Below are 13,789 nucleotides of genomic sequence, written 5' to 3' on the forward strand. Positions count from 1 at the left end.
GCCAAGCATTCTCTGGAAAATATGTTAAATAAGCCAAGCATTCTCTGGCAAATGTTAAATAAGCCAAGCATTCTCTGGAAAATATGTTAAATAAGCCAAGCATTCTCTGGCAAATGTTAAATAAACCAAGCATTCTCTGGAAAATATGTTAGATAAGCCAAGCATTCTCTGGCAAATGTTAAATAAGCCAAGCATTCTCTGGAAAATATGTTAAATAAGCCAAGCATTCTCTGGCAAATGTTAAATAAGCCAAGCATTCTCTGGAAAAAATGTTAAATAAGCCAAGCATTCTCTGGCAAATGTTAAATAAGCCAAGCATTCTCTGGCAAATGTTAAATAAGCCAAGCATTCTCTGGCAAATGTTAAATAAGCCAAGCATTCTCTGGCAAATGTTAAATAGGCCAAGCATTCTCTGGAAAAAATGTTAAATAAGCCAAGCATTCTCTGGAAAATATGTTAAATAAGCCAAGCATTCTCTGGAAAAAATGTTAAATAAGCTAAGCATTCTCTTGAAAATATGTTAAATAAGCCAAGCATTCTCTGGAAAATATGTTAAATAAGCCAAGCATTCTCTGGCAAATGTTAAATAAGCCAAGCATTCTCTGGCAAATGTTAAATAAGCCAAGCATTCTCTGGCAAATGTTAAATAAGCCAAGCATTCTCTGGCAAATGTTAAATAAGCCAAGCATTCTATGGGAAAAAATGTTAAATAAGCCAAGCATTCTCTGGAAAATATGTTAAATAAGCCAAGCATTCTCTGGAAAATATGTTAAATAAGCCAAGCATTCTCTGGCAAATGTTAAATAAGCCAAGCATTCTCTGGCAAATGTTAAATAAGCCAAGCATTCTCTGGCAAATGTTAAATAAGCCAAGCATTCTCTGGCAAATTTTAAATAAGCCAAGCATTCTCTGGAAAATATGTTAAATAAGCCAAGTATTCTCTGGAAAATATGTTAAATAAGCCAAGCATTCTCTGGCAAATGTTAGATATGCCAAGCATTCTCTGGAAAATATGTTAAATACACCAAGCATTCTCTGGCAAATATGTTAAATACACCAAGCATTCTCTGGCAAATGTTAAATAAGCCAAGCATTCTCTGGCAAATTTTAAATAAGCCAAGCATTCTCTGGAAAATATGTTAAATAAGCCAAGTATTCTCTGGAAAATATGTTAAATAAGCCAAGCATTCTCTGGAAAATATGTTAAATAAGCCAAGCATTCTCTGGCAAATGTTAAATAAGCCAAGCATTCTCTGAAAAATATGTTAAATAAGCCAAGCATTCTCTGGAAAATATGTTAAATAAGCCAAGCATTCTCTGGAAAATATGTTAAATAAGCCAAGCATTCTCTGGAAAATATCATGTACCTATACAAACTTATACTTAAGCTTACATCTTCCATAAATAATATTTAAAATTCCACTGACCTGAAGACTAAAGCCAATGTACATTCCATTGGACATTTAATTCTTGACCATATTTTATTTTTATTGTACATATAAAATACAGGTACAGAGCATAGTATAGATTATAACTGTTAGATGATGGACGATAGTGCTTATAGGTTATCACCTAGATGATACTGTTCATTACAGTTTATAATACTTAAAGAACTGTTTTTATCATGGTTGATAATAAGAGTCAGTAGTACCCAATGATGTTAATATAAATTGTTTCATTGCAGTCGTTGAATACTTTCTGTCTAAAGGAATTATTTGAGGTTTGAATTAAATAATGTAGAAAATTTATTTGGTGGAATTTTTTTCCTATTGAATAATATAATTATAAAAATAGTTTTTGGTTTAAGATGTAGTATTTCTTATGATTAACTTAGTTATTAGGGGACATGCTGTCTAGTTTGAAGCCCTATCAGTAACAGTTAAGATGAAGAACAACAATAACACAATTCTTCCTCAGATATATAGTGATTTTCCCATATTTTAGAGGATTTTTTTCTTACAGAACATGTACTTTTGATTTTCAACCTTATTGAATTTCTGTTGAGTGTAAATTAAGTATTTTTTCTACATCAGAACCTACACATCTCTATTTACAACCTATATGTCATATCATCATAACGTGGACTAATGGGATTGTTAACAACATAAAAGGAGTATGTTAGGTTTGAAACAAGCTGTTAAATGAAAGTTGCCTATTATTGAATAATGTACCACAGCTTTTGATGGATATATGTTTCGATTAAGTTATTCAGTTTTAAATTTTGAATATTTCTTTGCTACATTGAAATAATGAAATATCTTTATGGAAGTTGTGATGAGATTTAATAAATATCGTTAAAACTGGTTGATTATCTTCAAATGCTAAAATTCAATGTTTCAGTTATTTCTCATCATCTTCACATTTCATTCACATTTATACATAATTTCACGTTTGATTCACATTTTTAAGGAAAGTCCTTGTTCATATCACATTTTGTGTTACATGTTTTTTTCACAAGTTGACTAATGTTACTTTTTTTTAGATTTCACAAAAATCTAAATCACCACTGGCACCACCGCCTAACCTCCCACCACCTCCTCCTCCAATGGAGACAAAGAAACCTAAAAAATCCAAGCCCCAACCACCCCCGGAACCAGCGGTAAGATGTGTGACGTGACTAACTTTGCTGTGCAGGTATAATGGTCCTTGACAGAAAGTTCTATATCTGGTTTATGGGATTTCTACTATCTTCTTTGCCAAAGGATGGTATCAGGAAATAATTGGGTAGTTGGTTTTCTGTGTAATATTTGATTCTGAGGGGATTTAAATGGCTTTTTATGTGTTGTTTATTAAAACCAAGTTATAACATTGTGATTAACACAGTCATATGGGAATGTTAATTGTTGATCCTTATATATTGATGAGTGGATTCTGTCTTTATTCCAAATAATATGCACTTTTACATATACAGTAAGTTGTGAATAAACAGCATATGTCAATATGGTAATAAACATATGTGTGTTTGTGTGTTGGTATGGTACATGTTTGTGTTTTTCTTGGATGTATTTTACTAATAATATTGTTGTGTTTTCATTGTTCCTTCAGAATGAACGTTTGATTTTATATATAATCAGGGAGTCTTATCAAGGATTAGAATTGTAGAATATATAGTCCAGGTCAAATCAGTGTTTGACAATTAGACCAATCTAAATTATATGATAATGTGTTTTAATACAGACTATGTAAATTTAGTTCTGATCTTTTCAGAACAATCTATTCTTTTTAAGTTTTTCATTTAAATACATCTAATTATGATGTGTATGGTAACATTAGACAATCTTTTTTAGCTCATTTAGCTCACCAGTACGAGCTATCAACATTTTACTTCTGTTTCTGACCATCAACCAAAATTGCCCCCATTTCTAAAAACATATATATTTTTTTATAAATGTTAATTTTATGTTTAGTTATTTAATAATTGATTACAGATAAGATATAAATACTGTTCCTGTAAACATATCTTTGGCCATTGGACCCATTGATAATTTATTTTGGAGAATACCTCCCCTAAAGTCCAGCTGTATAAGTGGGGATTTATGCCTTTATTTCTGAAAAGGATCCAAAAAGATTTAAACACCAGATAAAAAGAAGAGAAGATTTCTGTAGAACAGTGAAGTCCAATCTTAATCAGACTCAGCAGTTTGCTGATACAAGACAAACAGTTATAAGTAGACACAAAATATTCAGTGTCCCCAGGCTAGCTTTATATTTGTGTGTGTGTGTTTTGTTTGTTTATTTTGTTTATTTTTGAAATTAGTACAAAATACACGGAAGAAACATACAGCAAATTTGCTTGGTTTTAATGAAGACAAGAAAAGAAAGCAACTATTTTTTCTTGACATATACCTGACATAATATTTCTTGATGGAACAAATTCCTTTGTTTTGATTGGTTAGTGTAGTAGTTAAGATTTCATCAGATTAGGATTTAAATTAAATTTGTTTTTCAATGGTATAATTTGATTAACTGTATTTGTAGTAGTTAGAACTAATTCAGTTGTGATTTCAGAGAGAAAAATCTTTCCCTAAAGCTGTAACTCCAGAAACTAAGGTAGTCAGCTGGTCAAGGGAATTTCCTACTAATATATCAGCCAGAGGTTTCACTTTGTTGATCAACTTTTATCAGTTAATCATGTTTGTACTAAGTATTATTAAAATAAACATAGGAATTATTATTTTCATCATGTCTCATATTTAGGACAAATGAAAAGTGATTGATACATTAAAATGTCAATTTTCTGGTAAGTTGAAAAAGATAACTTGAAGAAAATTGAATCTAAATGCCAGTTTTCCCCCCAAAAAAATTGATCACTCCGGACTTATTTTTTATCCTGTTTTTGTTTTATTGTTTTTTCCCTCTTAATAACTGAAGACATTTAACATATTTAAGCAAACCAAGGTTACCTTAATGCAGGTTCTGTTAACTGATATTCATTGCATCCTTTGAAATGTATAATTTAAATGGTGATCAGTTTGTACACTTTATTAATGCAATTACACTCTGATTAGAAAGTTTAACTTTTGTCTTTAAAAAAAACACTTGTTTTCTGGTTATTGATATGTGAAATCTGAAATCAAGACATTTTTGTCAAGCATCCTTTAGTTTAAATATTTCAGTTTGAGTTCTTATTTAAGTTAGTATTTGGAGACAAACCTAAAATAACTGATTTTTAAATGCAAAGTTAAGTTTCAAACCTATGCGCACATGCTCTTGTGCTTATTTAAACAACATACTGATAGCTTTGTGGTTTTTTTTTCCAAAACCTTTTTAATTTAATCAGTTTGAATATGGAAGGAATTCATAGAAAGTGATTTTTAAATTAATAAACTTTTTTTTAAGGAAATTTTATGTCCAATGAAAGCTTTGCTATTACTTTATCTGAAAACAGTCAGTTTTCTAAAATCGAGGGTGTCATGAAGTGATGACCTTATGTCCCTGCACGCGTATCTTCCCACGATGTGGTGAATGAAAAAAAAATCAAGAATTCCCAGTCTTGATTGCATGAAACAAAACCAAGTTTATAAAAATAAGATAAAAGTATTTTTTATGAAGACAATAGCAGTATGCTGTATTTATGCAACACCTCTGTTATTGCATCAAATGCAAGGTGACGGTAACTGGTATAGAGTGAAACCTCAGCTGAACCTATACTGAAATGTATCTAACATTTTTTGATTTATTTCAGGATGATGTGGTATGTAGTGTTGGCTGTCATTCATTGTCTCACCATTAGTTTTTTGTATTTATTTGTTTTTTTGTTCCCTGTGCGACGCATTGCGGGGGACATATAAATAATGGGGGTCCGTCTGTCCGTCTGGTCTTGTTAGCTCTCTCATGTGTACATTTTCTTGCCAGATTTTTAGAAAACTTATATCATAGGTTTATATCAGCAATGTCTTGGACAAGTTCGAAAATCAGTGGCTATCAACTATTTTTAAACGAGCTATGCTCCTTTGAAATAATAATTGTATGGAAAATTCATTGTTAGCGCTTTCATGTGTACAATTCTTGCCAGATTTTCATGAAAATTATATCATAGGATTATATCAGTAATTTCTCAGAAAAATTCGAAAATCATTCCCAGTCCCGATCAATTATTTTCAAAAAGTTATGACCCTTGGAAATATTAATTTTATGGAAAATTTCATTGTTAGCGCTCTCATGTGTACTATTCTTGTCAATTTTTTATCAAATTTATTTCAAAGATTTATATCAGCAATGTCTCGGACAAATTTGAAAATCAGTGCCGATCCAATAAATGTAAAAGAGTTCTGTCCCTTGGAAATATTAATTATATTGGAAATTGCATTTTATTTGCTCTCAAGCCTACATTTCTCTAAGATATTTATAAAAAGTTTTAAGAAACAAAACAAAAACCATGGTTTTTAGTTATTGCCCTTGGATAGATAAGATATGTGCAATGCAGGGGACATTAGAACTCTGTTCTTTTATTCAGTTTCATTTAATTTGAATAAATGTTGTTTTAATGCTATAAAAAGAGTTTTGCCATGTACCGGTAAATGATATTTCTCATAGAATAGGTACCGGTAGAGTGAGTAAGTAAAATTTGATAATAGATAAGTCTTAATCATTCATTGTCTTTGTCTGTTGTTATCATGCTGCTTTTAAGTTGTGAAGTGGATTTTGAAGTATCTTTTTGACACTTGGTTATATATTATTTCAGTGAAGAATTGTATGTTTTTGTAGTAGTAACTAGCAATATTTCTTGTCTCCTATGAATGTTTGATATCATTGTTTTCATAAAATTTTGTGAAAATTTTTTAAAATACAATAAGGAAACTATTTATATGCTGTGAATGGCAAGCAAAGTTAGGGATGTTTATTTTTTCTAGTAGAAATTTCGTTTTAATCATAGAAGAAAACAAATAATTAACCATATAAAAGTTCTATACATCAAATTGATTTCATTCTTTGAATAATGTGATTGACTAATAGGAAATGCATATAATAGAAGATGAAGAAATTTTTCATATTTTTATACAATGTAAACTACCTAACTAGTAAGTAAAAAAAAATATTGTAGTTATTTTTGTATATTTATTTTTATCAGTTGCTGATCCAAGATTTTGAAAAGAGGGGCCCCATAGTAGGCCAATGTTTGGAGTGGTACTTGTAAAAATTCTATGCATTTATCATATATATAGATCTATAAGGGGGGTCCTCCTCAGATAATATCTGAATTTTATTGATTGTATTTTACAGATTGAGTCTGTGTCTATGAGAACCCCATCGCCACAATTCAATCAAGAGTTAGAGGACTTGAGGGTAGAGGTCGAAGATCTAAATGTCAAGGTCAATAATCTACAGGACCAAGTAGATTCCAAAGATGATGAAAATAAGAAGTTAGGTAATATGAATATTAATGTGGAGTATACATTAAAGTAAGAAGTTGGGTAATATGAATATTAATGTGGAGTATACATTAAAGTAAGAAGTTTTATTATACCTCAATATGTTTTTTCTATTTAAAAAAAAAATGAAATATTTGTGCTATTTCATTCCACAGACTATTTGTCAGTCATTAGTTTCAAATATATAAAAAAAGATGTGGTATGATTGCCAATGAGACAACTCTCCACAAGAGACCAAATGACACAGAAATTAACAATTATAGGTCACTGTACGGCCTTCAACAATGAGCAAAGCCCATACCGCACAGTCAGCCATAAAAGGCCCTGAAATGACAATGTAAAACAATTCAAACGAGAAAACTAACAGCCTAATTTATGTACAAAAATGAACGAATAACAAATATGTAACATATAAACAAACGACAACCACTGAATTACAGGCTCCTGACTTGGGACAGGCACATACATACAGAATGTGGCGGGGTTAAACATGTTAGTTGGATCCCAACCCTCCCTCTAAAGACTATTACCCCGGTCAATAGTTTTATAAACATATTTCCCGTACTTTTTCATACTGATTTTTCATTAGACAACAATGACGTCATAGTTTAGTCTTCTTGGATTTGTGCGCTTGGCAACGTTAAACTCTGACATATTGTAAACAGTATAATCTGTATGTGTTTGTTGTCGTAATTTCAAATTTATATATTACTTACTAAAAGCAATTAAAAAAGAAAAAGAAAGTCTGTGCGACGTATTTTAAGAACTAAAACATAACAAATTTATGGTATGGGTATGTCGTCGTCTTCATAATCTGGGATTGCTTTGGTGTATGGTAAAATATTTTAGCTAGCGTTTATTATATGCACAGGAATTTTTACACAAGGATTCCTGGTCTTGATTACAGTAATTAAAATATTGACAAACACCACACAGGCAAAAAAAAAACAACCTGATAGTTCATCTTGTGCATGTCTATGTGACTATTTGGTGTTTTTCCAAGTGGTGTATACATGTAGTCTTTTTAGAAAGTTGTTTTGTTTGGTATAATAAAACACTTAATGACTGATTATGAGTGTAATAGCAAGTTTGTTGTCCCTTTGATACTAACTATTGCCCTCAGCTTCGCCTCCAGCAATAGTTGGTATCTCAGGGACAACAAACTTGCTATTACCCTCATAACCAGTCAATAGGTGTATAATGTTATATGAATATTAATGTGGGGTAGATATAAAAATAAGAAGTAGGGTATTATGAAAATTAATGTGGGGTATAAATAAAAATAAGAAGATGTGGTATGATTGCCAATGAGACAACTCTCCACCAGAGACCAAATGACGTAGAAGTCAACTATAGGTCACAGTACGACCTTCAACAATGAGCAAAACCCATACCGCATAGTAAGCTATAAAAGGCCGGAAATGACAAATGTAAAACAATTCAAACGAGAAAAATGATGGCCTAATTTATGTTCAAAACAAATATGGTATACAATAAAAAATGACAACCAATGAATTACAGGCTCCTGACTTGGGACAGGCACATACAGAATGTGGAGGAGTTTAACATGTTTGCTGGCACCAAACCCTCCCCCTAACCTTGGACAGTGGTGTAACAGTACGACATAAAGAACAAACTATAAAAATCAGTTGAAAATGGCTTAACTCATCAGATCAATACAAAGCAGAAAAAAACATCTAACAAAAACACAGACCGGACGTGGCAGGATATTTGTACATCCCCCACAACTAAAAAGGCACAAAGTACAGATCTGAGTGTACTTGCAGTTTGAGTTACTGACAGCTAGTTCAAAGCTAATAGCAACTTACAAAAAAAATCATGTATCTAAGACTATACTTTTACATTACAAGACAGCAATCCAACTACACTAAATAGGAATCTTTAAGGTTGTTCAGTAAATTGAGGATAAGTCAAAATAGCTTATAATATAAACTCATCATAGATACCAGGATTAAAATTTTCTGCGCCAGACGTGCGTTATAAATGTTAGTTATTAGAATTTAATGTAAACATTTAGACCATAATGAGATGGATGTTCAGGTAACATCAAATAAGAAATGAGGAAAAGTTTAAGATTATAACAACAAAATCTTTGTGAGGAACACACAATTACTTATAATTGCAATTATAATTAGTTTTACTGTAATATTTTGAATTTTATTTTAAACAATTCAGATCAACAAATAGAAACACTGAATCAGGAGCTTGACCAAGAAAAGATAAAGTCTGATAAGGTACCAGTATAAAATAAAGCATATATGTAATTCTTGTACAACAGAACATGAAGATCAACCAATTTTCCACCAGGATAAGATGCTTGAATTAGAAATAAGAACATGACTTCATTTTGTATTTAAAGCATATTGCTGATAGTTTTTTACCCCCAAAATTGATATGTCCATCTTTGGTTTTTTTTTTCCAATTTTATTATAAAACACACAAAATAGTAGTTAGTGGGCAAATTGAGTTTACATTGAATAAATAAATCAGCACATAAATTGTGTAATCTCCCATTTTTTTCCTCAGCCATACTATTATATAAGATCATATTGACTTATCTCATTTCATGAACATAAATAAAACAAAGTCTACAAATTAGTAAAAAGCCAAGTTTATGACCACAGATTTAACTGTTGACACAGAGATATGTCTAGCCAGTGTGTAATCGTGAGAGAATAATACAAATGTTGAAATTTAAATGACAACCTCTTATAGTAATCTGTGTAATAAATGATTTGTTATACTTAGTTATATAGAACTCTATATGTAATATATTATTTCTTCTGTTAAGCTTATACACCATAGAAGGAAGGTAAATTGTAGGGAAACAATTTAAGTTGAAATTAGTAAAGCTTATATAACCACTCCCTGCATAAACCCAGCCCCTTGTCTGAACTCGTATATCAAAGTGACTCTTCTATTTAATCTTTATGAATCTGTCTAATCCAAACTAAATATTTAGTCCTGAAGGGGTTGGTTTGAAAAAGTTCATATTACATAGAGTTTATATAGTACTTTCAGTATTGGAATTTGGTTTTATCTCTTATATTTAGATAGAGTTTTATATTCCTTCTATGAATATTTTGTTTTAAAATAGGTTATTTTTAGAATATGTTTATAATATTTAACTTAACCAAGTGCTATTAGTTTTAGTGATTTTGTTTGGTGTATGATTTTTTGTTTTTTTTATATCCAGTATTATCATACATTCATCTTAGAAATATTCACAATTTATATAAAATAAAGCCAAAACCATCTGTTAAGTATTGCGCAAGATGTTGGATTTTAAAATGATAAGCACAGAATGAAATTTTATTATATTAAAGCCTGGAACTCAATTTTTTATTGATTTAAATAACCCAAATTGATGCTTATTTTGGTCCAAAAGCTTCATTTCTTGTCGTCAGTCCTTATGTTTTGGTAATATCTTTTTTGCATTTTCATCTTCTTGAAACTTGGCAGTAAAAAATGAAAGGTCGTGCTTTGATGAAATAATAGGAATTGTTTAGTTCCCCTTAAGGGCCAGTGTGAGGTATTGCCATCATATGGGATCTGCAATATATTGTTCGTTGACTGTTTAGCTGGGATAAAGAGCCAATGTGAGTTATTGTGTTCTCTTTCGTTGACTGTTTAGCTGGGATAAAGAGCCAATGTGAGTTATTGTGTTCTCTTTGCATCGGCCTTCTCTTGTCCATTGACTTTTCACATTTCTTATAATTACTGGACCAAAATTGGTAGGAATGATGGTTGAAAGGTGTTTTATAGATAATATCATTAAGCACTGATAAGTTAAAAGAAAATGGCTGCTAGAGGCAATGTTTTGTACAGAAATTATTGATTATCTTTTCTCTTTGAATTTAGAAGCCAAATCTTGAAAACCTGTTAGAAGAATTATTCTTCATAGATTTATCATTTTGTGCTCATCGAGTGTCATAAACTCTGTTGAAAATCATGCTACAATGTCTCTGAAACTACTTGGCCAATCAGGTGCAAAATAGGAACAAATAATGATTAAATTTCTTTTTTCAATAAAAATTTCTCATTTTTTTGTTATCAAGCAAAAACATAGCTATTCATGATTCTAATTGGTCAGTTGTTTTTTGTACCTGTATGATGGGCAAGAATACCACATATGGTTATTGGTATATTTTCATTGAACCCTATGGGAAATAGTATTTATTTATGAAAATACTTGGTCAATCTTAAGAAAACTTGGCAGGAATAACGAATAGAAGGTTATGGTGAAAAAATACAGCAACAGAAGCAAATTCTGGTTCCAATTGGACAATTTCCAACTTTTCAAAATAGGCTATAACATTTGTAATGTGCCAATAGCTACCAAACTTGAGGAGAATGTCTTTTTTTGTTTTAGAGAGTAATCATTCTTGATATTTGGCACAGATTTCAGGTTAAAGATAGATGGTCTGCTTTAAATCAGAATTAAACATTGAACTAATATTTTTGACTGAATTTTAGATTAACAAAGACCTTGAGAATACCAAGAAGGCAGCAGAAAATGAAAAAGCATCTTCAGAGAAACTAGTAAGTATATCTTATGGTTGTTGTTCAGTTCTGGCAGTTATAGCAATGTTAATGTTATTATTTAGTCACACCAGTTATACATGTCTGTTAATGTTATCAATTATAACAATATCACACCAGTTATACATGTCTGTTAATGTTATCAATTATAACAATATCACACCAGTTATACATGTCTGTTAATGTTATCAATTATAACAATATCACACCAGTTATACAAGTCTCTTAATGTTATCAATCATTCACGACATTTATAACAATATCACACCAGTTATACATGTCTGTTCATGTTATCAATTATAACAATATCACACCAGTTATACATGTCTGTTCATGTTATCAATTATAACAATATCACACCAGTTATACATGTCTGTTAATGTTATCAACTATAACAATATCACACCAGTGATATCAATTTACAATATTACTTTTATACCTATGATTGATTCATATGTATTCAATATTGTTAGAAAAATAATAACAAAAAAGGTCTATTTTTAAAGAATATTTCATAACACTTACATATAGGTGTATTTATCAGTAGAGTTGTTGTTGTAATCAGTATTAATACAATGTACTAAGCGTACTGTTTATTGGAGGAGATATAACTTCAGTATGCCATTGAGATAATCCTGAATCATGAATTTTTTTTTTGTCATTTAGAGCAGAGAGTTGGTAAATATTTGTTTTGTGAATTCTAACCTTGTCTCATCTTAGTTTTGTTTGTCAATGGATTATGTCCCTTAGTTGAACTAATAAAACTGGAAAATAAACAATACTTTTAATTTTTTTAACACTTTGTTTTGATTCTTTAATACGTAAAGAATTTAAATGAAATTATATGACAATAAGTATTATTTTAATGTAACAAGAAGAAGAAAAAAATACTTTAGAAGAAATATTATAACTGCAAATAGAAAAAAAAGAATGTATAGAGAAAAATTTGACTAGCAAATATTTTATTATTTTCTGTAGAGCAGAGAACTGGTAATTTATGAATGTTTGATTTTTGAAGAATGCTTAACAGTTTGACAAAATACAATCATATTTTAAAAGTGAAAAATGGTCATATTTTCCAATTTTTGTCTCACCTGCAACGAAAGTTGCATCAGGGCGAGACATAGGTATTGCTTTTTGTTAGACGATGATGTAGTCCTTGTTGTCGTTGTTGGTGTCAACAATTGTAAGTTTTCTGTGAAAGTTAGTTTGATAAGAACTACTTGTGATAGATCAATGATATTTTGTATGAAGTTGCATAAGTATCAGTACATATCAGTTTGATGACTATATTGAGGCCCTGCCCCCTAGGTCATGGTCTAGTGACTTTGTATTAATAAGCTATTTTCAATGTTAAGTTATCTGCTTAAGTTATTTAAATAGGAACTTATTGTGATAGATCAATGATATTTTCTTTAATGCTGCATTACTACAGGTACATATCAGTTTGACAAATATTTTGAGGCCCTGCCCCCTAGGTCATGGTCCAGTGACTTTGAATTCATTACAGTAGCAATGTTCAAGTTTAGTTTTCTGCTTAAGTCAGTTTGATAGGAACTACTTGTGGTAGATCAATGATATTTCCTATAAAGTTGCATTACTCTTAGTACATATCAGTTTGACAACTATTTCGACTCCCTGCCCTAGTAGTTCATGGTCCAGTGACTATCAATTAATTACCAATTTCAATGTGAAGTTTTCTGCTTTTGTTAGTTTGATAGGAACTACATATAATAGACGATTATATTTTCTGTAAAGTTACATTACTGTCTGTACATCTCAGTTTGTTGACCATTTCAAGGCCCTGCCCACTAATTCATGGTCCAGCATCTTTGAATTAATTAGCAATGTTGCTGTCCATCCTATTGTTTTTTTCTGAATTTTATGCCGACAGGCGAGATATATCTCTGTGTCAGTTTATGTTAAAAACAATATCTAACAAGAACTTCTGTATAAAATTTGCAAAGTCTTGAACATTTGTCATATGTCATTTTAAGGTTGACTGAGTAAAATTTAGGAATTGTTTTGGACTTTCCCATAGTCTTAGCCACTTCTCACATTTAGTCTGGCTTGTAAATTAATTATGTCCCTTTGTTAAACGAAAAGTCTGCCAAATAAGTAATACTTTTAATGTTTAAACATTGTTAATGAAGGACTTTTTCTATCTTGTAATGTGCAAACAGTTTTTATGAGATGATTTGATAAAAAATATCGATTCAATATTATAAGAAAAAAGTACCATAAAAGGAATATTACCACCGCATATAAAAACTATAAAGACGAAAATTGACAAGAAAAAATTTGATTATTTTCTATAGAGCAGAGATATGGTAATTTATAAATGTTTGATTTGG

At 30.5% G+C, this 13,789-nt stretch overlaps 1 protein-coding gene across 11 annotated transcripts in view; it reads left to right on the forward strand.

The window, feature by feature from the left end:
* Window positions 1-13,789, forward strand: part of LOC127731226 (uncharacterized protein C10orf67, mitochondrial-like) — a 48,864-nt gene that overhangs the window by 13,150 nt on the left and 21,925 nt on the right. For 5 of the 11 annotated variants that reach the window (XM_052240203.1, XM_052240205.1, XM_052240204.1 and 2 more), the window contains 5 exons: window positions 2,483-2,599; window positions 4,009-4,050; window positions 6,724-6,868; window positions 9,069-9,127; window positions 11,370-11,435. In XM_052240203.1, coding sequence (XP_052096163.1) covers window positions 2,483-2,599; window positions 4,009-4,050; window positions 6,724-6,868; window positions 9,069-9,127; window positions 11,370-11,435 — 429 coding nt within the window. The remainder of the gene's footprint in view (window positions 1-2,482; window positions 2,600-4,008; window positions 4,051-6,723; window positions 6,869-9,068; window positions 9,128-11,369; window positions 11,436-13,789) is intronic. The other 6 variants (XM_052240209.1, XM_052240211.1, XM_052240210.1 and 3 more) reach the window with 2 other exon arrangements.

The sequence above is a fragment of the Mytilus californianus genome, unplaced genomic scaffold (genome assembly GCF_021869535.1).
Source record: "Mytilus californianus isolate M0D057914Y unplaced genomic scaffold, xbMytCali1.0.p SCAF_2, whole genome shotgun sequence".
NCBI classification, from domain to species: domain Eukaryota; kingdom Metazoa; phylum Mollusca; class Bivalvia; order Mytilida; family Mytilidae; genus Mytilus; species Mytilus californianus.